At 60.2% G+C, this 23,573-nt stretch overlaps 1 protein-coding gene across 5 annotated transcripts in view; it reads right to left on the reverse strand.

The window, feature by feature from the left end:
* Window positions 1-2,319: 2,319 nt before the first annotated feature.
* LOC136304553 (genetic suppressor element 1-like) overlaps window positions 2,320-23,573 on the reverse strand; it is a 28,770-nt gene continuing 7,516 nt past the window's right edge. For 2 of the 5 annotated variants that reach the window (XM_066208061.1, XM_066208065.1), the window contains exons 2-16: window positions 17,364-17,582; window positions 13,900-14,099; window positions 12,331-12,512; window positions 12,005-12,202; window positions 11,616-11,807; window positions 11,026-11,342; window positions 10,324-10,648; window positions 8,113-8,693; window positions 7,433-7,545; window positions 6,668-6,938; window positions 6,439-6,561; window positions 5,963-6,331; window positions 4,731-5,000; window positions 4,248-4,351; window positions 2,320-3,290 (exon numbers count right to left, since the gene is read on the reverse strand). In XM_066208061.1, coding sequence (XP_066064158.1) covers window positions 3,156-3,290; window positions 4,248-4,351; window positions 4,731-5,000; window positions 5,963-6,331; window positions 6,439-6,561; window positions 6,668-6,938; window positions 7,433-7,545; window positions 8,113-8,693; window positions 10,324-10,648; window positions 11,026-11,342; window positions 11,616-11,807; window positions 12,005-12,202; window positions 12,331-12,512; window positions 13,900-14,099; window positions 17,364-17,582 — 3,599 coding nt within the window. In that variant the 3' untranslated portion in view covers window positions 2,320-3,155. The remainder of the gene's footprint in view (window positions 3,291-4,247; window positions 4,352-4,730; window positions 5,001-5,962; window positions 6,332-6,438; window positions 6,562-6,667; window positions 6,939-7,432; window positions 7,546-8,112; window positions 8,694-10,323; window positions 10,649-11,025; window positions 11,343-11,615; window positions 11,808-12,004; window positions 12,203-12,330; window positions 12,513-13,899; window positions 14,100-17,363; window positions 17,583-23,573) is intronic. The other 3 variants (XM_066208064.1, XM_066208062.1, XM_066208063.1) reach the window with 3 other exon arrangements.

Genomic DNA, 23,573 nt, shown 5'->3' on the forward strand with positions numbered 1-23,573 from the left:
GAAAATGGTTTTCCCCTCTCAGATACCAGGCTGTGGGGAAATACCAGATTATCATCCATCTTTGTTTTTGTAATATTTGGGGGTTTAATCTGAAACTGTCTGTAAAAAAATAAAAAACGATAATAAATAATTGCAGCTGAAGAACGGCATCAAATTAATCCTGGGCTGTGTCACAAACAATGCTTGGAAAAGCCTGCAGCTCTCCCTTGGATCCGGGCCCATCTCCCTGCGGCAGAGCGACAGGCAAGGGCAGGATCCAGGGCAGGATTCAGAGCAGAATCAAGGTGGGATCCAGGGCAGGATCCAGGCAAGATTCAGAGCAGGATCCAGGTGGGATCCAGGCAGGATTTAGAGCAGGATCCAGGTCAGGACTCAGGCAGGATCAAGGCAAGATCCAGGGCAGGATCCAGAGCAGGATCAAGGCAGGCTCCAGGCAGGATCCAAGCAGGATCCAGGCGGGCTCTGGCCGGATCAGGGCTGTGCCGACGGCTGCTGTAATTCATTATTCCTGGCGCCCGAGGGTGCCGGGCTGCCGGCGCTGCCCTTCCCCGAGCATCTGGGCCGGGCTCCCGCTGCCATCTGTGCCCTGCCTGCCCGGGCTGTGGCCCGCAGGGCTGGCACAGCGGGAAGGATGGCAGGAATGACGGCAGGAGCCGCCGGGAATGCTCGGAGCAGGGCAGGGGACGCTCGGAGCAGGGCTGCCTTCCCCACAGAGAAAGGATTCCTTGCCGTCGTTGTGGAAGAGTTTATTTTGGGGTTGGTTTTTTGTTTCGGGTTTTTTTTTTCGGATGTTTTCAGGAATTACAGCAATATAGTCATAAATACCTAATTACTACATTCAACAAATAATTATATTACATTACAGTTAATTCCAACAAAGTACACTTTGAACATGTTTAGGGTAGGGTTTTTTCTCCTTTTTTGGGGTTTTTTTGTTTGTTTTCTTTTCACAGCATCCAACCTGCCCCCAGCAGGCTCTGCCTTCCTTTCCTTCCTCCCAGCCCTTCCAGCTGCTCCAGCAATTCTGCACGGACACAAATGCTCACCACAACCCCGGGGCCGGGGGGGGCAGGGGGGAATTGTTCCAAAACCCCTGAATCCAGGCTGGTGAGGAGGGAAAAGTCAGCACAGGAGCTGCTACAAAGCGAGGCTGCATCCCAGCCAGGCTCCTCAGCGCGGCTGAGGGATGAATTGCCAATGATTTTCCATCCCTGGCTTCTTCCCTCCTCCCTCTGCCGCGGCACACGGGAAGGGAAAGGAAGCGAATTTTTGCCGTGTTAAAATTCCCTTCGAAGCCCGGAGTTGGCAGCGGCGAGGCCAGAGGCTGGCGAGGCAATTGGGGATTTAAAAAAGATTAAACTAATTTCTGTCACAAGGGCATTTTCCTTTTTAATCTTGCCCAGCTTTTTTTTTTTTTTCCTTTTTTTATTTGGTGAAGCCAATGAGAGAGCAGGGAGCGGGGGGGGGGTGGGCTTGGGGGGGTGGGGGTTAATGCTTTTCTTTGCCAGTGCAACGAGGGAATTTAAAGCAGGAAGCAGAGGTCACCTTTTCCCGGAGATGTGAGCTGGTCTCGTGGCGAATTAAAAACAATTTCTAATAAATAATTTAAAAATAACAATCAGATTAAAAGGCACCCCCGGGGGAGGAAGGGGGGGGGGGGGGCAGGGCATGTGCTGGTTTTTAGCAAGTGGCTAAAAAATGCCACCAAGCCTGACCCTGGGGGGCACCAGGACATCATCCCTGCCCGCCTGCGGGCACAGCTGCACATGGATTGTCCCCAAAGTGCCACCAAGAGATCCCACGGGACCCCCTCTCCCTGTGCCCTAACTGGTTTAGAGCCGTTTTGATTGTCTTGGTATTTTTGGGGGTGCCACCCACCCCTCAACCCTCCACCCTCTCAGCACAATTCCTTGGGTTTTTAATTTTGGGGCAAGGCTCAGACACCACCCGGCACCGTGACGCCCACAACGAGCCAGCTGGAGCAGAAAAAGCCCCAGAAAGCAAAAAAAAAAAGGGGGAAATTTTTTTTTAAAAAAACCAACCACAGGAAGGCGGAAGGGGCTCAGCTTCTCCAGAGACTGATGGTGGGACAGGACCTGCCCCAGTGGAAAAGGGGATTTATTTTTCCCAGGTTTCAAATCTTTTTAAAAAACATTTCAACATCTTTTCTGGCCCGACCAGCAGCAGTACAAACACTAAAAGCGAGTTAATCCTTTTGCCAAAAGAAAAAACAAGAACAAAACAAAAACCTAGAAAGAAAATAAAAACAGGGAGGGAGGGGAGGGGGGGGGAAGGAAAAAAAAAAAGCAGAAACATCTTAAAAAAAAAAGGCAAGCTTTTTATAACAATAATTAAAGCAATAAAAACATACAAAACTTTGTTGTTTTTTAATATATATACACAGTACAAGGCTGAAGCACCTTTTTTTTTCTTTTTTTTTTTTTTCCGCCTGTTCAATCCCAAAGCCCGGGTGACAAAGTGACCTCCCACGCGTGTCCCTGCCCCTTCCCCACCAACCAGGAACAAAAAGGGACCTTCAACCAGTTTATTGACTTTATTTTTTTTTTTTTTTTTTTTGATAGCGAAGTGCATTTCCAGGGGAAACCCCGGGCTGGGGGTGCCGTGCTGGGAGTGGGATCCGGCAGCACCCGGCCCCGCGGGGGCCCCGCCGGGTTTTAGTGTTGTCGGTGGAGTCTTTCATCGTCTCTTTTTTTTGTTTTTCTCGCCTTTTTTTTTTTTTTTTTTAGAAAAAGAACCAAAGAACCAACAAAAATGAGCGTTATAAAGTGTGGGTGGGTGGAAGGAGGGGGCGCTTCAGAGCCGTGGCCCCCAGAGGAGGGGACAGGAGGGGACATGCCGGGGGCAGCTGGCCGTGGGATGGGCTCCCGGCTCCTCCCAGCTCCCATTTGCTTCATGCATGGCACATTCTCCGTTTATTTATTTCTCTTTTTATTTTTTTTTGTTTGTTTGTTTTCTTCCTTTTATTATTAACGATTTTGTTGTCGTGGTTTGCTTTTTTTTTTTCTCGTTTTTGTTTTTTTTTTTTTAACTTTATTTTTTTAGCTTCAAACCTCCCAGTGAAAAATATTAAATATTCAAGGTAATAAAATAGATTATTATTTCTAGACTATATGTTCGGCCTGGCCCAAGGAGCGTCACCTGGGGTACCCCTTGAAATAACCCCTAGACCACTGCATTGCAGGCAAGGCAAGGCACTTCCGCAGGTGATCCAGCTCGGCTTGCAGGCGCTCCCGCTCCGACACCATCTTCTGCTTCTGGGTCCTCAGCTCCTGCGGGGGCAGCAGGGGAAGGGGTCAGCGGGCACCAGACGGCTTGTGGGGTGGGGTGGGGGTGGGGGTGGTGCTGGGAATGGGGGCGGCAGGGAATGGGGCTGCAGGGATGGGGCAGTGCTGGGAATGGGGTAGTGTAAGGAATGGGGGCTGCAGGGAAAGGGGGCTGCTGGGGATGGGTAGTGCAGGGATGGGGTAGTGTAAGGAATGGCGGCTGCAGGGAATGGGGGCTGCTGGGGATGGGGCAGTGCAGGGAATGGGGTAGTGTAAGGAATGGGGGCTGCAGGGAATGGGGGCTGCAGGAATGGGGCAGTGCTGGGAATGGGGTAGTGCAGGGATAGGGTAGTGTAAGGAATGGGGGCTGCAGGGAATGGAGGCTGCTGGGGATGGGGCAGTGCTGGGAATGGGGTAGTGCAGGGATAGGGTAGTGTAAGGAATGGGGGCTGCTGGGGATGCACAGTGGAGTGGATGGGGCAGTGCAGGGTTGGGCAGTGCAGGGTTGGGGCAGTACAGGGAACGGGCACTACAGAGTTTGGGATATGGCAGAGGATGGGGCAGTGCAGGGAGTGGGTACTGCGGGGTTTGGGATACAGCAGGGAATGGACAGTGCAGGGAATGAGCAGTGCAAGGAATGGGCAGTGCAGGGTTTGGGATACAGCAGGGAATGGGCACTATGGGGAATGGGCACTGCAGGGAACGGGCACTGTGGAGTTTGGGATACGGCAGGGGATGGGCACTGAGAGTTTGGGCACTGCAGGGAATGGGCACCGCACAGGATGGGTGCAATGCATGTCAACATGTGGGAGGATTGGGTGCCTCGAGGCAAGATCCCAGGAAGGCTGGGACCCCAGGAGGGTTGGATGCCCAGGAAGGCTGGGTGCCCAGGGGATGGGTGCCCAGGGGATGGGTGCCCAGGAAGGTTGGGTGCCCAGGAGATGGGTGCCTGTCCCCACTCACCGCCATGCTGTGTGACAGCTGCTCGGCCGTCAGGCTCAGGGTGTAGTGCTGGGCCTCCAGCCTCCGGCACTGCGTCTGCAGCACCTGGCGCTCCAGGTTTTGTTCTGCAACATCCAAAGGACAAGGGCTGAGCTCCTCCAGCTCCGTGCACCGCCCACGGAGGCTGCCAGCCCTGCTCCAGGCTCCGCACAAACAGCAGTGATTGCCCCCAGCATCCCAGAGCATTCCCAACCCTGACGCTGCCTGTGGAGAACCTTCAGGTCTCCACGTTGTGCAGCTGTGAACACCTCAGTTTTCCATGCATACATCCAGTTTAGCAAAAGCAACAGTGTCTTGTTGCTTTCATGCTGCCCTTGCATTGCTGGAGATCCCCCAGAGCTTCCCCAGCCCACCCCAGCAGGAACCAGTGACACCTCCCACGGAAAACTAAAGCACAAATTGGCATTTACCCTCCCTGCCCAACACCCTGCATCGCCCCCTTACCCTCTATATGTTCCTGGTAAGCTTCAAAAATTGCCTCGATCCCTTGCCACTTGGGCCTGGGGTAATCTTCCTCCTCTTCCTCCTCTTCATCCTCCTCCTCCTCCTCCTCCTCCTCGGAGGCAGAGTCCCGGGGCAGGGCGGGCAGCGGCCGCAGCGGCCCCTCGGCCGTGCCGTTGTGCGGGGGCCCGGCCAGGCGGGTGGACGCCTGCAGCTCCGGGATGTTGTAGTGGATGGAGGTGTCCAGTTTGTGGTTCTGCTCCGCCGTCCCCCCTGTGGGCAGCCACAGTCAGCCCCCTGCCCACTCCCCACGGCATTAATTCTACCCTACCCGGAATTTTCGGGGGGCTTGCCAGCATCTTCTGTGCGTTTTTATCGCTCCTTGTGCGCTGGAGTAGTTTTATTTATTTCAGGCACCCAGCTGAGTGAGTTTGGAGGCTTTGGAGATGAATTATCCCTAATCTTTAGCTTCAGCTAGGAGCTCATGGGATGCTCCAACCAATGAGGTTGCCAGTCCCAAACCCCGGTGGGGGGACAAGGGGGTGATAACCCAGGACCCAAACAGCTCCCGGCATGCCTGCTTATTTTTATGGACATCAGGGAGAAATTCTTGATTGGCAGGGTTGTTAAATACGGGAAGGAGCTGCCCTGAGAGGTGTCCCCCTCCCTGCAGGGGTTCAAGAAAGGCTCAGTGTAGCACTCAGTGCAGAATCTTACCCTCCTGGATCCTTAAGTATTTTAGATTTGTAAGTTAGGCCTGTGAGGAAGTTGCTGTCATGCAGTACAGTAAACTCTATATGAATCCCTTGCTAAATTGTTTAGTCAATTAAGTTTAAATGCTGTTAGGTTTAAGTGCTGTTAAGTTTAAGTTAAGTGCTGTTGGGCCTTTAAACACAACCTGTTGATCAAGTCCAGGCTCAGTTTAGCACAGAGGGCTACTCTGAACTTGTGACTCCACGAGGGTCTCCCATATTCCTTTTCGTCCTTACCCTTTCCTATCCTTTTGTTTCCCCCGCCTCCAGCCTCCACACAGATTATTTGGGGTTTATTTACTGACTTTGGATTTTTTTTGCTCTTTCTCAGAGTGCTTCAACCATCTAATAAACAGGAGAGTGAATCTTGCCAAGGAACTTTGCTGTGACACTGCTTTTACACTCAGCCTGGTTTCGCTGATACTTTTGCTGGCGATTCTTTAAGTGACTTCAAAACAGTAATTCCCAACAACCTCCCGTTACCTTTGTGCTTCTGCAGCGCCTTCTGCGTGGACTGCAGCACCGACTCATGGAACTGGTGGGCGAACTCCTCTGCAATGAAGGGTTCCCAGGGCTTGCTCTTGCCGTTCATGCTGTGGGACAGCGGCACCGGGATGTCCTTGGGGAGAGGCCCCCTGACGTAGCTGAGGATGCTCAGAGCCTTCTTCCCGGGGTGCCCGTCGCTCAGCCGGGGCTTCTCCGGCGCCGTGCCCGACTCCTTGGGCCTCGGTGGCTCCTGGGGTCTCAGCTGGTCTAACCTGGAGCCTTCTGCTGCCTTTGGCACCTCCGGCACGGAGACGGCGATGCCCACGGGTTTATCCAGGTCCAGCAGGAGAGGCGGCACTGGAGGCTCTTTGGGAAGAGGAGCAGCAGTCGGCCACAGCCAGGACTCCGTGCGCCCCTCAAGGCAAAGCTGTGCCCCCCAACCCGACACCCAGAGAAGGACTTGGGGCGCTTACCAGTGCTGGGGGCGCCGGGGCTGTCCCGCGGGGAGCTCTTCACCACCACGGCGGCCGGCGTGGTCTTCTGCTTCATGGCCTGGAGCATCTCCACCAGCTTCTCCTTGTCTGCGGCATGGGAAGCTGAGGTTTAGTGTAGCCTCTGCTCAGCAGAGCAAGCTCAGGGCCCCAGGCAGACCCCCCACTCTGGCACCCCCAGAGCCAAGCGTGCACGGGCCGCGGCTGTTACCTTTTCTCTTCTCGGCACTGATGTGCGTGAGGTTGAAGATGGTGAGGAAGCGTTTCTTCTCCTCGAAGTTGGGGCTGTTGTTCATCTCGTCAGGGCTGTAGCGGGTGGAGAGCGGGAGGCGCGGGGAGGGCGTGCGGCGCTTGTTCTGCACCGTGGGCGGAGAGGGGCTCCGCTCCCGCAGCATCCGCCGGCGCTTGCGCCGCTTCTGGCTCAGCAGTTCCTCCTTCTGCTGCTGCGTGGTGAGGCCGAAGAGCTGCAGGAACTCCAGCTTCTGGGGCGACCAGGGGGAGAGCAGAGCAGGGTCATCCCCCGCCCTCGTCTTCATCCCCATTCTCATCCCCGTGCCCGATGCCATCCTCATCTTCATTCGTATTCCCATCCTCATGTCCACCCTCATCCGTTGCCATCATCATCTTCATCCCCATCCCCATCCCCATCCCCATCCCCATCCCCATCCCCATCCCCATTCCCATTCTCATCTCCATTACCCACCCCAATCTCATTTTCATTCCTCTCATCCTCATTTTCATTCCTGTTCCCATCCTCATCCTCATCCCAGCCCTATTCCCCTTCCAATGCCTATCCTTGCCACCATCCCCATTTCCATCCCCGTCTCCATCCTCATCCTCATCCCCCCCATCTCTAACCCCCCTGGGGCCTCTGCAGACATGTGGGGATGGTGGCTCTATTGGGCACTGGGAGCTGGTGTAAAGGAGGGGCTGCTCTCCCGGGGGACAGGGAGGGGACAGGGGGTGCCACCAGTACCTCGGAGGACGTGTCCAGCTTCAGCGGGGGCTGCTCAGCCACGCAGCGGAGATGGGCCCGCACCTCCTCCTCGTCGCTGTCGTCACAGGAGTCATCCAGGTCGTAGTAGTACCCTGGGGATGGGGAGAGGCTGCTGTGAGGCTGGGGACACCTTGGGGACCTGCTGGGACCTTCAGGGACACAGGGGAACCCCACTGGGGATGGGGGTGCAGCAGGGTAGGATGTCAGAAGGGAGTGATGGGGGTCCAGTGTGGGGCCCAGCAGTGTGGGGGGAGCCCTGTCCCCTCTCCAACAGCTGTGGGACCTTGGAGGGCATCGCTCATCCCTGTGTATCCTCTTGGCATCGCTGTGGGATGGGTGGCAGGGGGTCAACAGGGCACAGGCTGGGGAGGACCCATCCCACTGGAGTGGGGACAGCAATTCCAGCCCCTCCCAGCTCTCCGTCTCCTCCTCACCGCTATTCCCATCCCCACTCCAGCAGCCCCATCAATATTTAAAACCCTCTTATTAGCTCCAGCTCATCATTTATTAATGGGGCACGTCTGGAGCGCAGGGTTTACCGAATCGCTCGGATGGGAGAACGTCGGCATCCCCAGGAGACCCCCGGCCAGGTCCCGGTGCCAGGGGGGGAAATCCCGGCCACATCCCGGTGCCGGGGGGGGAATTCCCCGGTGCCTCACCTTTCTCACGGGCCTCCCGCCGCCGGCGCTCCTCCAGGTCCAGCTTGCTGACCAGCCTGCGGTGCTGCTGCACGAACTCGTCGTAGATGTACATGGGGTCCTGGGCGCGGGGCTGGGGGGGCCGGTAGGGCGAGCTGGGCTTGGTGGCCTCAGGGAACGGGGCGGCCGGGGCTCTCTGCTGGCTCAGGATGCTCTGAGTGGACTTTTCCAGCTCAGCCAGGAAGGGGGTGTGGGTGAAGGCTCCGTGTTCCGGGGCGCCGGGCTCCCGGCCCGGGGGGTATTTCTCCAGAGCATCCCTCTTCCTCGGCCCCTCCTCCAGCTTCTCCGGGCAGAAGACCCTCTCCACCTTCACCAGGGGGATGCCCTGGCGGCCGGGCTCGAAGGGGGCCGGGTGGCTGTGGAGGGCGTGGGGCTCGGGGAGGCGCCGGGGAGGGTCAGGGGGGCTCTCCATCAGCGAGACGGGGTTCCAGAGGGACGTGGTGACAGAGTGGTGCTGGGGTTTGGGGGAGATGAGGGGTGGGGGCCCGCCAAAGTGCTGCCCTGGCTCCCGGCTGCTCGGCTCGTGGCGGCTCGATCCCAACCTGCAGGGAGAGGAGAGGAGAGCACCGGAGAGGTGAGGAGCTGGCACTGCCACCGGAGAGCTGGCAGCGCTCCAGCCCCGGGGCATTTTGGGGAGAAATGCGCCTGTTAGGAACACCCAGAGGGGTTTGTGTACGTGGGGCTGCAACACTTGTCCCCTCCACGCCACAAACCTGAGGGATGGGGGCAGAGTTAAGGTTGTGCATGGGCACGTTGGACATGGACGTGGCTGCATCCCAGGAGCACTGGACTGGAGACCCCAGCCCCAACCCCTGTGTGGGGACAAGCGAGCCACCAGTCCTGCCAGAGCCCAGTGGCAAGGGCAGCACCCCAGTGCAGCCCTCCTCTGACAGCCAGAGCCAGAGCCAGCCCGTTTGCAGGATAAATATTTCATGTGCCCAAGCTGTGCATTTAACACTTTTCCGCTCCAGCGCCCCGGAGCTCCGCACACGGAGCAGCGGGTTCAGCTCGGCGCCGCCATCGAGGCACCACCGGTGGGGAGCACCGCCTGCCCCCGGGACCCACCCCTCTCCTGCCCTGCTGGATGCAAGAAAAGGATGGGGATGGAATATCCCTGGCTGCAGGTGTTTTGGGGTGACCTTGCTGTCTCCTCTCCGGTTCGGTTTGGGGTGGGAGGAGCGGATGGGGAAAGGAGCCTGCGGCGGGCGCTCGCCTTTGTGCTGCCCCGTGATCCGCTCCTTATTATCCTCGATGAGCCGCGCTAATCCCCTGGATACCCAAAAATAACAAAGGGAGCAGGCGGCAGAGCTGGCTGGATGAGCCTGCACCGCTTAGGCGCTCAGCCACGGGGGCCAGCAAGGCCCTGTCAATCAATCCGGGGGTGTGGGCACGCTCTGCTGCCCCCCAAACCGCTCAGGCTCAGCACAGGTGCCCCCCAAACAAGGCATCCGCCGCCCGGCCCCACCGCCCGGGAGGGGGGAGTGCAATTAGCAGTGCTGGTGGCTGGGCAGCACCTGGCCACTCGCCGCTGGCCCCCGGCCACCTCCCGGGCTCGGCGCCTGCCGCCGCGCAGATGTCGGGCACCAGGAACGGCTGGCACTGCCAGCACAGCCGGCCTGGCTGGCACCGTGTGGCAGGAACTCGCTGGCACTGGCCAGGCACCGCGGCTTCGGCTCCTGGGATGTGCGAGGGGTATGGCTGTGGGGTGGTGGGTTCCTGATGGGGGGCAGAGCTGGGTAAAGGGGTGGGCACAGCCACAGGTTGGGGGGAAAATCCTATAAATCACCACATCATGGCATCACAGAATGGTGTGGGGTGAAAGGACCTTAAAGTATCATCCTACTCCATCCCCGGCCGTGGACAGGGACACCTTCCACTAGACCAGATTGTTCAAAGCCCCATCCAATCTGGCCTTGGACACTTCCAGGGATCCAGGGGCAGCCACAGCTTCTCTGGGCAACCTGTGCCAGGACCTCAGCACCCTCACAGGGAAGAATGCCTTCCCAATATCTCATACAACCCTGCCCTCCTATATAAAGACATTCCCACTGTCCTATCACTCCTTTCCCTTGTCCAAAGCCCCTCTCCAGCTTAAGATACGGATATCCCAACCAGGACAGCTGCGACATGGGAAAACACAGCTCACTTTTGGGGCAAAGCTCCATCCCCTACCTGGGGTGCTCGGGCCGGTGCTCGGGCTCGGCTTGGCTCGGGGCACGCCCTATGTCCAGGTGCTGCTCCAGCACCTGCTGCCGGAACTCCGAGACTTGGGATTGCCGGTCCTCCTTCTCCTGGCGCAGCCGGCGCTGCCGGGCCAGCCACTTCTCCTCCTCGTTGGTGCGGTGGATGAGCAGCGCCGTGGCCGCGCTGCTGCCGGGCAGCGGGAACACGCTGTGGTTGGGGATGAGGCTGGGCACGGGGTGGTGGGAGCCCGGTGGAGGGTGCAGAGGGTGCTGGATGGGCTTTGGCGTGGGCAGCACCGAGTCCTTGAGTTTGTCTGCGGTGGAGAAGGGGTGATGGAGAGTCAGGGTGGGGAAAAGGGGGCCGGTATTTTGGGGTGAGCATCGCTGTGGGAGGGAGGGACCCGGAGTTATGGGGCAGCCACCGGTCAGAGCTCAGCACCGGGGGCTGCCCACTCGCTGCCAGCCCAGCTGCCCGGCATGCACTGGGCACGGTGCCAGCCTGGCCCGAGTCAGATGGCACAGGCACCGCGCCGCCGCTCCGAGCTGCTGCAGCTGGGCTCCTGGCAAAGCAATCTGGCAGTCAGGACAGCCCATCCTTGTCCCCAGCCACCTCCCGGGGCCACCGACCCCCTCGGCTTTGCCATCTGGAGGGGAGAGGGGACCAAGGCAAGCTCTAGAAGGCGGGCGTTACCTGCTCTGCTGGGCGCCAGCGGCTCCACCGGCTTGCCCCGTTCCTCGGCCGGGTGCGCCCGCAGCCCGTGCAGCTCCGCCACGGGGAGGAAGGGCCCCTCCATGGCTTTCACCATGCTCAGCTCCTTCTCCCGGGCACGCTCCCGCTGCCTCTCCAGCTCCCGTTCCCGCTCCTTCTCCCGCTCGCGCTCCAGCTCCTTCTCGCGCTCCCGCTCCCGCTCGCGCTCCTTCTCCCGCTCCCGGTCGGCTTCTCGCTCCCGCTCCTTCTCCCGCTCCCTCTCCCTCTCCCTCTGCCGCAGCTCCTCGTCCATTTGCAGCCTGCAAGAGAAGAATCAAAAAGAAAAGCACCAACCCCGAACATCCCCCTTGGAGCGCCCCTAAAATCAACCCTGGACGCCTGTCAGCATCCCCTGGAACACCCTTGAACCTCCAGAGCACCCCCACACAATTCCTGGGCACCTGCCAACATCCTCTGCAGCACTCCCAAACCCCCAGTCCCCTGTCAGCATTCCTAAAGCACCCCAAAACCACCCCTGGTCCTCTGTCAGCATCCTCTGGAGCGCCCCATCCATCCCCCCCACCATTCCATACCTCTCGGCAGCGAGGCTGGAGATGCGCTCGGACTGCAGGGCGGACAGCGAGGAGTGGGAGAGCTCGGGGGGGTACCGGACCCCCGAGAGGTGCAGGTGCATGGCCGAGGGGTGCAGGGGGGGCAGCGAGCCCGGCGCTGGCAGCGGGTAGAAGGGGGACCTCAGCGCCGACAGGCAGTACGACTCATCCATCCTGGGGAGACAGCGATGCTCAGACGGGCAAAGAACCCCCCAGTTCCCCTCCCAGGGGCCAGATGGGGGCTGCCTTCCACTGGGAGAAAGGGATGGAGAGCCCCAAAAACCTCTCAGTGGATCACACTCCCACCTCCCAACACCCCAAAGCTCATCCAGCGGTATCCCGCAGGCATCCCGAGGCTGGGAGGTGCCCACCTGAAGGCAGGATGAGGGAAGGGGTGATGTGTCAGGTAGCTGGGGTGGTAGTAGGCGGCGGCAGTGGCCGGGTCGAGGCCGAGGGGCGGCAGGGAGGACATGCGGAGATCCTCGGCCGTGTGGTAGGGACGGAAGCTCCGCAGGTAATCCTCGGTCACCGCGCTGGGAGGCACCACGTGGTGCACAGGCCGCTGCAGGCTGGGGGGGAAAGGAGATGGTCACCACCCCTCCCTGTCCCCCTGGGGAGATGTCACCTCCCGCAGGCAGGACCGGAGCTGGCAGGGGACTCCCGCAACCCACAACCCGTCCGTTCTGAGCAGACTCACTTGAGAGGAGGGAAGCGGGAGTCCTGGACCACAGAGCTGGGGGGCAGCCCGAAGGAGTAGGGTGTCCCCAGGAGGTGGGAGGGGACAGTGGGACCCCCAGCTTTCTCCTGCGCGAGGGGGGGCTCCGAGATGAGGCGCTCGCGGCCGGCGCTGCTGCTGCTGCCTCGCGACCCTGCTTCCTGCTGGAAGGCAAAGGGGCAGGGATTAGGGAACAGCAGGGGATGGGGAATCCCTGCTGTGTCCCCACCTCAAGACCCTCAGCAGGTCCCCAGCCTGTCCTTGGCCGGCACCAGTACCCAGGGAAGGATTCATCCACCACGGCATCTCCTGCATCCGGGCTTTGGAAGGGCAGCTGGACTGGGGGGAGGGTCTGGGAGGCTACACCGGGGGGGCCCCAGTGGGAAAGGAGGTGCTGAAGCCGGGGCAGAGCTGAGGGCAAGACACCCATTACCTGCCTGGAGATTTATGGCTGCTTTGTTCTCCTGAGCTATTAATCATCCGGGGAGGAGTGACACGGCCGGGGGAAATCCAGGCGGCCTTTGATAAGGGCCATAACCCAGGGGTCAGCCCACAGTCCCCCGGCATCAGCACCCTCCCACAGGGCCCCAGACACTTTCCATCAGCTCTCAGCCCTGGTGTCAGCATGAAGGTCACCCCCTCCAGCTGGGGAGGGACCCCTAGCAAGAGGGAACAACTCGGGGTGACAAGAGACCCCACGGGATCCGACAATTAGTGGGATGACCCCCTCCCAAGCAAGGCAAGTTTTGGGTTAAAAATTATTCTTTTTCACTGCATGCTCTCCATTTAGCAGCTCAGGAGGAGGAGGATGGCAGCACCCACGGCATCCCTCACCCCGTGCATCCCTCCCCACCTCATCCCACCATGATGGGGCAGGGCCAGCCCCAAGGTCACCACAAAGGGTGCGGTGTCCCCCCGCCCCCGGCCTGCACGGAGCTCATTGTGCGTGCCAGGCTCCGCTCTAATTACCTCCCGTCCCCGGCGCCACGCTGCGAGCGCGGCTCCGCCAGACAATCACCACGCTCGGTTAACTCCCACACCGGGGGGGACACGGGGGGGGGACACGGGGGTGACACGGGGCTGGGGAGCACCCGGACACCCCCACGCACCCCTCCGAGCTCCCGGGGATGACGGTTCCATTTATTTCCCCACCCCGCCCCCGGCGTTTCTCATCCCCTACCCTCGCCTCTCTCCCCGCTTTGTGGTTTAATTAGTCTTTCCAAGTGGCATAATCCCCCCGGGAATCTGCTTGTAGCATGCGGAGGAGAGGAGAACCACTAACGATGCTTCTTAATTAGCTGCTCTCCCCCCCCCCCCGGCCTTGGTCCCCTCCTCCTCCTCCTTCCTCGCACTCCCCACCGGATGGCAGCCCGGGGATGATGGCAGCAGGGGGACGATGGCAGCCCCGGTGACAACGCTAGCTCGGGGACACAGCAAGGAGGGGAAGGGACCAAATGTGGGCAGCCCAGCGATCCCTAGGGAGCCGTGCAGGGTATCCCACACCGTCCATGCTTCAAGGCGGGGCCAGGCAAGCCCCAAACACGGCCGTACCTGTCTGCCCTCGCTCCTCCAGACCCCGTTGACAGTCTTGGTGGGGGCGATGGTGACGACGGGCGGCGTGCTGGGCACGCTGTGCCCCCCCGGGGGCACGATGATGGGGCCCATGGGGCCACGCTTGGGCGTGCTGGCGGGGGAGCTGTGGTTGGTGGCCGGAGAGGACACCGGGGACGACTCGCTGCTCAGTGAGGACCCTGGGATTCAATCGGAGGTCGAAATGAGTTAGGGAGACAGCAGTTAACTGGATGAAACCACCCTCTCTGAAGGAGCTGGAGGCGTTCCTGGCAGGATGCCTCGATGCAGGGAGCAGGGGTTGGGGGCACTGGGATGCACTCAGGGTGTTCAGCATCCTGCCAGACCCCCAAACCGGAGCCCCATCCTCCCATCCCGGAAGCTCCCAGTGGTGCTGAAGGCTCCACCCAGTACGGTGGGATGGGGCAGCCTCTTGCTCCCACCTCACAGGGACTGCCAAACCCCCAGTCCCACAAAGGCCCGAGGCACAAGTGACACCGACGTGATGCCGGCCCCAGACGGCCACATCTTCCCAAGGCAAACCCAGCGACTCCTTAATCCAGCTGCAGGAGTTGTCACAGACAAGCCAGGGCCTCTGGAGACACTGGGATGAAGGAGTGACTCCCTGAAACCCTTGGGCAAGGCTTTGGTTTCATTTGCATAATACATCTGTACTTTAACTTATCCCCACCCCAGGGATGCTGGCCGTATTTCCAAAGGAAAAATAAAAATGGAGAGAGAGCAGAGAACAGGAAAAGCAGAGAAATACAAATCCCACATTAACCAGGGCACGGGGAGCCAGCCTGGTGTCTGCTCCACAGAACATTTCCCATTCCTCAAACCCAGCTGGGCAGCCCGGGGGGGCTCCGAACCCCCAAACTCTGCTCGAGCCTGGGTCAGAGGGAGATTCCAACACGCCAGCAGGGATCAGCTTTTGGAGAGTGAGCAGTCACAGGATGAGGTGACAGCGACGCTCCCAGGCAGTGAGCAGGGCACAAAGAGAGGCCTTGGCTCCCCTGAGTGTGCAGTGTCTCCTCACCTTCCTAGTGTGCAAGGCCCCTCCCCTGAGTGTGCCAGGCAGCTCCTGTCCTGTGGGCACAGCAGCCAGCTCCCGGAGCGTGCCAGCAGCTCCTCACCCTGCACCCCAAATCCATCCCTTTGCCCTCTCCTCACGTCACACATCACCAGGAGGGAGCCAGGAGGCTGGGAATGCCAGGGGAAGCAGGAGCAGCCCCGGGCAGCGGGAGGGATGCTGGGAGGGAAGGATGCTCCAGGAGGGATGCTCGGTGGGAAGGATGCTCAGCAGAGCAGAGGCCAAGCGGAGCATCCCGCTGCTGGCCGCCCTCCCTGATTAATTATTCCCGAGTCGCTCCGAATCGCTTTCATTTGAAGAGCAGCAAGGCTGGGGGAAGGAGAAAGGCTGTCCCCGACAAAGGAGGCCGATTTGACACCCACTGAAGTCTATCTTGTCAGCGCAAGGCCAACAACAATTAGCAGCCTAATCCCCTCTGAGCTGGGAAGCCATTACTCACCACGCGATAGCGTTAACAATCAATACCATCACAATGAGCCCGGCAATTAATGAAGCTAAAGTCTTACTTCAGAACCTTAATTCTCGCTGTGTGGCTTTAAACGGGAGGGTTTGTGATCGTTATAATTAACTGGTGGTATTCAGCCAGGAGTTAGTCAATGAAACTAATCTGGATTGGAGATGACAAGAGGCACAGTGTGATGGTGTCACCTTTGTTTTCTGACCTCCCGCTTCCCACTCGGCGATAGCAGATTAGCAGCCCGGGCTGACAGGCAAATGTAATTAACAGCTGAGACCCTGACGGAGAACTGGGAAAAAAAAGAAGGGAAGGAGGGGTGGAATAAAACCCACCCTGTGGACAGCCCCGGGCAGGACAAGAGGCAGCAGCCCCCAGGCAGGCAGTGGCTTTGTGAGGCTTTGCTAGGAAGGGGTCAGTCAGGATGAGCCTTGACAGTTTGGGATGCTGTGGAGCAGCAGGATAATCCCTAGGGATGTGCCAGCACACCTGTGAGCCCATAAAGCAGGAAAAAAATACAGTGATCCTGCACGGATCTGGCATCTGCCACAGCACAGCATCTCCTCAGGCGGGAAGGGAAGTGGAGTGAGCATCTCCTGTTGTGGGAAGTGGGTGAGGATTTGAGGGAAAAGCAATCCATTTCCTGGTGCTAAAAACCACAGCAAGGAGAAAAAAATCCCTTCCCAACACACACCCAAACCCACACTGATCAGAAACCTCTGGGATGGGCCACTTGAGGCAGCACTCAAATGGGCAAGGGAGGGGTTTTTGCAAACAAACTGCACAGGTGTTAAGGGGAAATCCAAAGGGAATGTGGTTGCTTCTCTCCAGTGCCACAGAACCCACGCCCAAAGCTGCTGCTGACCCTTGGGATGGGCTAAGCAGCACAGGGAGGGCACAAGCTGTGGGGTGCGAGGGGAGAAAAAAAGCAAAATAATTCCCCAAACTCAATCGCTCCAAAGGAAGCAGATGGGTTCCAGAGGAAGCAGCTGGGAAAAGCCAGGAGCTTCCAGTGAGGATGAAGCATCATAAAGATCTGGTTCCCTCAGAGTTACAGGAACCTGGTATCCCCACACGTTCCGTTGGGAGTAGCCAATGCTTCAGGTCATGGCTGCCCCAGAGATTTTAGGGCTGCAAAGAGGGTCTTGTCGATGGTGCTTCCCAAAGGGATTTTCCAAGGAGAGCCTTGCAAAAGGTGTCCCGGGAAAAGGATTGTGCCGAAAGAGCCCTTTAAATAGGGTCTTCCAAAAAGACTTTGCAAAAAAACATCTTGCAGAGGGGTTGGGTGAGTTTTCCAGGGATCAAAGTGCCCAGGCAGTGGGCAGTGATCCAAGGGGAGCACCCACCGATGCAAATAGCAGGGATAAAGACTGTTTCATCCCAAACTGATGATACCAGCAGTCTCCCCAAACACTCCCCAGCCTGGGGACTGGCTGCCTCCCCATCTGGGTGTGGGAGCCCTGGTGATTCCCATGGGATATCCTCCATGTGGCAGGGGGCGACCTCGGGGTGCCCCAGGAGCAGCTCACAGCCAGCAATCCCACATCCAAACAGAGGGAAGGGGGAGTGATGGAAGATGTGGCTGACAGGAGCTGGGCAGCATCTGAGGCTGTTTATTTGGGAAATTCAGATGGGAAGCAGCAAATTTGGGGAAACTCTGGAAAAAGCAGCGTGGTGGGAAAGAGCAGGGCTGATCCCTGCCACGCCGTGCTCTCCCAGGGCACAGTGAGCGATCCAGCACTCGGATTACTCCGGATGAATTGAATTCCCAAACTGCCCCCCGGAGACACGACGCCAGGAAAACGCATTAGAGCCGGGGAAACGGCAGGAAAACACCCGGCTCCAGCTCCTGGGAAAGGCATGGGCGTTTGTCACCATCCCCTGTCCCTGTGTCCCCACCTCTGGGCTCCTCGGCTTGCTTGGCGAGCTTGCGCAGGGCGGCGGCGAAGCTGGAGGAAGGTGCTGCCTGGACGGACAAAGTGCTGCTGGCGGCGGGGCTGCCATTGGGGACGATGGAGCCGTTCAGGGGGGACGGGGTCAGGGGGCTGACGGTGGCGGTGGTGCGGGTGGCCGTGGAGAGCATTCCTAGGGACGGCGACTTCGGCTCATGGCTCATGCCTGCCGAGGAGAGAGGCCGGGTTAGACACGTGGAGAACAGGATCCTCAAATTCCCCCCCAAAGCTTTGGGAGGGCCAACACTTTTTCTCTGGTTCATTATTCCACCCCAAAATACACCCTGAGTTCAGGCAAGCATGTCCCAGCATCTCACAGTCCCATTGAACCTCTGGATAATGGAGCAGGAGGGCTCAGCAGAGCTCTGCAGGAATGGACAGGGTGTTTTGGGTGACATGGGGACTTCAGCATCCTGATGCAGGTGATGGGGAGAGGTGCAGACCCCTGACTCGCATGGTGCTGCCAAAACCCAAAGCACCACTGCTGCACCCCTAATTGCCACCACTACACCCTCAAATCCCAGCCACTGCTCACTCAAACCCCCACCACTATACCCCTAAACCCCCAATAGTGCATCCCTGGATTCCCAGCACTGTACCCCCAAACTGCCACTGCTGCATCCCTGGATTAACAATATTTCATCCCTGGGTCTTCAGCATTGTACCCTCAAATCCCCATTAAAACATCCCTGGATCTCCAGAATTGCACTCTTAAATCCCTACCACTGCATCCTCCAAAACCCCAAAATTGCATCCCTGGATCCCCAGCACGGCACCCCCAAATCCCCAGCACAGCACCCCCAGCTCCCCACATTTCACCTTCAAATCTTCACGCCCCAAATCCCCACCACTGCACCCCAAAGCACCGAGGTGCCACAGGGCGCAGCGACGCCAAAAGTGAGGTTCAGGTGCTGAGCAGGCGGGTGCAGCCCTCCCCGAGTCCCCCCCAGCTGTCACACCAATTGCTCCAGGGCTCTCCACCTCCCAAAACAGCAACTGCTGATGTCAGGGCCCTTAAAATAGACTTCACCGAGCAGCTTCATTAACACCGGCCTAAAATTAGCCTGGCTCCCAGGTGGGCAGGAGGATGGGGGAGGTGGGGGTCGTGGGGCAGCCCCCAACTCCCAGCAGGCCTGGAGGCAGCTCGAGGCGCTGAACACCTGGAGCATCCACCGCAGAGGGTGGATGGAGCATCCCCGGAGCATCCTGTGGCAGCGGATGGCCAAGGAGCGCCGCGGGAGCCGTGGGGGGGGCACGGGGGGCACTCAGCGTTGATTAATCTTTGCCCCCCGGCCCCAGGAGAGGCGGCCGGCGCGGCGGCGCGCTCCCCTCTGCCCTCATTATACAAGCATTTATTAACTCCGGTGCTCTCAGCCATTGACTGCCGCCTTGTCGACACGCTCGGCTCATGTAAATTCATTACCAGAACAGCTGGGAAGCCAACCCGCCACGCCAGCCTGGCCCCCGCACCCCCGGGCTCTGCTCTGGCACCCCCGGGCTCTGCTCCAGCCCCGGGTGAGGGCTCGGTGCTCCCCCGAGAGCCTGCAGCACCAGGAACCCACGCACCATCCAAAGGGGACACGGCACCCCAGGCACAGCCTGCAGCTCCCATGTACCCAGGCACTGCCCCCGCATCGACCAGGCACAATCCTGCACCCCCAGGCACTGCCTGGCATCCCCTTGGCACAGCCCTGCATCCTCCCAGCACAGCCCTGCATCCTCCCAACACTGCCCCACATCTCCCAGGCACTGCCCCACATCCACCAGGCACAACCCTGCACCCCCAGGCACTGCCTGGCATCCCCTTGGCACAGCCCTGCATCCTCCCAGCACAGCCCAGCATCCTCCCAACACTGCCCCACATCTCCCAGGCACGACCCTGCACCCCCAGGCACTGCCTGGCATCCCCTTGGCACAGCCCTGCATTCCCCAGGCACTGCTCCACATCTCCCAGCATTGCTCCACATCCACCAGGCACAACCCCACACCCACTGGCCACTGCCCCACATTCCCCAGGCACCCGCCTGGCATCCCCCTGGCACAGCCCTGCAAACTCCCAGCATTGCCCCACATCCACCAGGCACAATCCTGCATCCCCAGGCACTGCCCCACATTCCCCAGGCACCACCTGGCATCTCCTTGGCACAATCCTGCATCCTCCCAGCATTGCCCCACAGCCTCCAGGCACTGCCCCACATCCACCAGGCACAATCCTGCATCCCCAGGCACTGCCTGGCATCCCCCTGGCACAGCCCTGCGTCCTCCCATCACTGCCCCACAGCCTCCAGGCACAGCCCCAGTGCCCCCCCAGTTCCTCCCCACCTATCAACCCCAACATAACCCCCACTTCCAGCCCCAAATCCAGGTCTGGAGACGCTTTTCCAACCATCCGGCGGGATCAGCAGGCTGGCACACGGGGCTGGCGGCAGGGCATCACCCGTGTGATGCTCAGCTGATCCCTGCGGCCCCGAACGCCTCCCGGCCGGCTCATGATCCCAACGGGATTTGCCAGGAGAGCGCAGGGCGGGCGGGAGCGGGTGAGCGGCGGGGCAGCGTGCGGGGAGCTCGCCTGCCCCCGGGGCTGAGCTGTGCCGCTGCCCCAGCCGCGCTCCAAACCAGTTCTGCCGCTCCCCCTCCCGGTGATAAAATCGGCGCCTCCGCCCCGGCTGGGGCCCGAGCAGCGCCGCTCACCCGCCGTGCCCCGCCGGCGCTGGCGTCCGTCTGTCCGGGCGTCCCTGGGCTGCTCCGCGGGACAGCAGCCAGCTGGGGAAACTGAGGCACGGCTGGATGGGATGGGATGTGGGGCTGCTGCGCTGTGTCCCCCCCCATCCCTCCGGCAACCCGTCACCGGCACGGCGTGGGTGCCACTCACCCCTGCGGGTGGCTGGGGACGCCGTGACGCCCCACGGTGAGGTGAGCCCCCCCCAGCTCTGCCCCTCCCCGGCTGCTTCTCTCAGCAGGCAGATCCGTGCGGAAAAACAGGTCAAGTTTGGTGCCTGGAGCAGCCCGGGGTCACGGCAGCGGTTGCCTCACCAGGGCGGGGAGATGAACCCCAAAACGGGACAGGCTGTCCCTCCGCTGTCCCCAGCCCTGTGTGGGTACAGGGTTGGCACTCCCATGTACCCCTCCCTAGGAAAACTGCTGCCTGTACCCCACACCCAGCAAGGCGGGGGGGGGCACAGGACACCTGGGTCCCCCGCCGAGGCCGCAAGGGAGGTTGGGCAGCGGGGAGCAGGCGATGTGTCACCCTGTCCCCGACCCTCCCACAGCATGTGCCCGGGCACAGCAGTGCAGGGAGTGTCTGGCATTCCCGGTGCCCGCTGGCTGCCTGCCCGCGGGAGAGGAGCAGGCAGAGGAGGAGGAGGAGGAGGAGAGGGGATGGCAGGGTCACTGCCACGCTCCCCTCGCCCTTCCCTGTTCCCGCAGCGCCACACATGGCACCCGCCATGGGGCTGGCAGCTCCGGCGGCACAGGACCCCAAAGCCCTGACTCCTGGAGCGGCGCTCCCGCCCCCCCCGAACCCCCGCATCCCCGGCTCAGGGCTGGGAGCTGGGAGCGTGCCATGTTCTCTCCATCTGCTCCTGATGATGCTGGCGGGTTTTTTGGCAGCGGGAGCCTCCTCCGGCAGCGAGAGCAGAACCAGTCTGGCTGCCTGGTGGGGCTGGAGACAAATAAAACCCCTTGGCAGCCGCTGCGGGCAGGCAGGAGCGGGCAGCGAGGGGCAGGGATGGGCTCCCAGCACCCTGAAATCCCTGGGCACGGGGTTCTGCTGTCGGGAAACGGGAAGCGGGGAGGTTTAGCACCTCGGCTCCCCATTGCCCCCTTCCCAGCACCTTGAAAGGCCTCTAATGAGCGTGGAGTGCCCTTGGGAGCAGATTGCCATTGAACTCGACCTGCACCAGCCGCCCGCTCTTACAGCAGCTATTTTGAGCTGCCGGGCTCCCAAGTGCTGGAACTAATAATTTATTACCAAATACGATCAGGCAGCAGCTCCCAGCCCCTGGCAAATGGAGCGGAAAAAAACCCAGTGCGGCGGGAGGCCGAGGGAGCGGGGAGAGACGAGCATCCCGCATCCTCCTCCCCCGAGATGGATCCGCACCCGCCCCGCAGCACCGCAGCTGGGACGGAGCCCACTTGGCCAAGCCCTCTGGAAGGCTCCACCACGCTCACTGCCGACGGTTCCCCAAGGGAATTTGGGGTGATGAGGTCCCCCCTCAGCCTTTCCCCCTCTCTCTCTCTCTCAGCGCCTCTGCTCCCACTCCGGAGCCGCATCCAGCTGCACGCTCCAAGCACGAACAGCTGCTCTGCATGGATTTTCAATGCTAATGGCCTCGCATTTGTCAGCCCCCCCTTCCCTCTGCCTGAATGCAGAGCCCCAGGATGGAGGGCAAGGGGGCCAGGGCCAGCGCGTGGCCATCGTCCCCCTGTCACACACCCTGTCACCCCCTCGGGCAGGGGACGGGGCAGGGGACAGGCAGAGGGCAGCAGCTCCTCTCCCGGCGATGCCCCGCCGAGCCGCCGCACGTTTTCCATCTCTCATTAAAGCAGCTCTGCCGCCGCACCTCCAACATGCTCCATTAATTAATTAATTGATCGATCGGAGCCCGCGCTCCCGCCCTCCCTCCCCACTTGCCAGCACACGGCTGAAACCAAGGGAGGTGGCCGGGCTTGGTGTCCCCAAGTGTCCCCAAGGCACGGAGAGACGCAGCAGCAGCAGCCTCTGCCCAATTTTAGGGCGCTCACAGCAGAGCCCAAGGCCCATCCTGGGAACACCCCCCATTTCCTCGGAGGGGCCTGGGTGGGATCCCCCATGGCGAGGAGCCCCTCGGTGGGGAAGGGTGGGATTTGGAGCTCCCCACGGCAGCGAGCATCCAGCACTATTACCCGGCTGGGCCTCCATCGATCACTCCTCCATGGACCATTGATCTGGCAAACGACAACAAGCAAACTAATAAGAGCTCGTTTGGAGGGCGCAGCGCTGGGGATGGAGCGGTGCCGGGGGGTTTCTCTCCCTCCCCATGCCCAGCCAAGCCACCCTGGGAGCCTTTTCAGCCCTCAGGAAATGCAGCCAGGGAAAGATTTACTTCAGAGCAACTTTCTACCCTGTCTCTGCCCTGTTTTGAAGCTGGGAGCTTGGAAAACCAAGCCCCTGTGCCCCAAGGGTGCTGCTGGGCCCTGAACTCTCCTCTGCAGCTTCAAGGTTGGGTTGGCAGCTCCTCCTGGCTCCTGATGCCCAGATCCAAGTGGCAGCTGTCCGCTGAGGACGCCTCTGCTTTGGGGGAAGTGGGGTGCAGCCCTCACTCACCCCTCCACACTGGTGTCTTCTGGGGCTCAGTGGCTTCGTGGGGCACTGGGCACTCCATGGGGCTGCCAGGAATCACCTGGGAGAGACTGGGCATTGCACTGGGATGCTGGGAATTGCCTGGGGGAGACTGGGCATTGCACTGGGATACTGGGAATTGCCTGTGAGAGACTGGGCATTGCACTGGGATACTGGGAATTGCCTGGGGGAGATTTGGGAATTGCATTTGGGTATGGTCTGAGAGAGAGCTGGGCGCTGCACTGATGGGCACTTAATGGCACTGGCCAGGCACCGTTTGGCGCTGCTGGCATTAAACGGTGCCACTGGGCATCTCCCAGTGCTGCTGGGCACCCCGTGGAGGCAGCACTGGGCATTCCCAGGCGCCACAGGGGCATTCCACAGAGCCCGTGGGGCAACACCTGGGTGGTAGCCAGGCACCACACGGTGCTGCCAAACCTCACACGGCACCACCCGCCCCAAGAGTGGGCACAGCCTGGCACATCCAGGCTGCCCTCCCGTGCCCGCAGCCCCGTGCCCCGTGTCCCCACGTCCCCAGGCTGGCGCAGGCGTGCAGCAGCGGCGCATTGTTTTGGGCGCAGGATCCCTTGCCCAGCAGATGGCAGGTATAACAAAGCAGCTTGCTGCGGCCAAGCCAATTATTTATCTAATTATGATTTACCACTTAACCACATGATCTTTCTGCAGAGTTGTAGGCAATTAAAACCGGGGTGATTATGTGGATTATGCAAATCTGCTGGAGCCGAGCAAATAAAATTGGAGATTAGAGTTTCATGCAGGCTGGATCTTGCACGGGGCAGGTCCTGGAGGGGCAGGGGCAGGGCAGGGGGGCTGCAG

Source organism: Chamaea fasciata, unplaced genomic scaffold, assembly GCF_029207755.1.
Source record: "Chamaea fasciata isolate MVZ Bird 193981 ecotype frontalis unplaced genomic scaffold, bChaFas1.0.hap1 SCAF_121, whole genome shotgun sequence".
Lineage (NCBI taxonomy): Eukaryota > Metazoa > Chordata > Aves > Passeriformes > Sylviidae > Chamaea > Chamaea fasciata.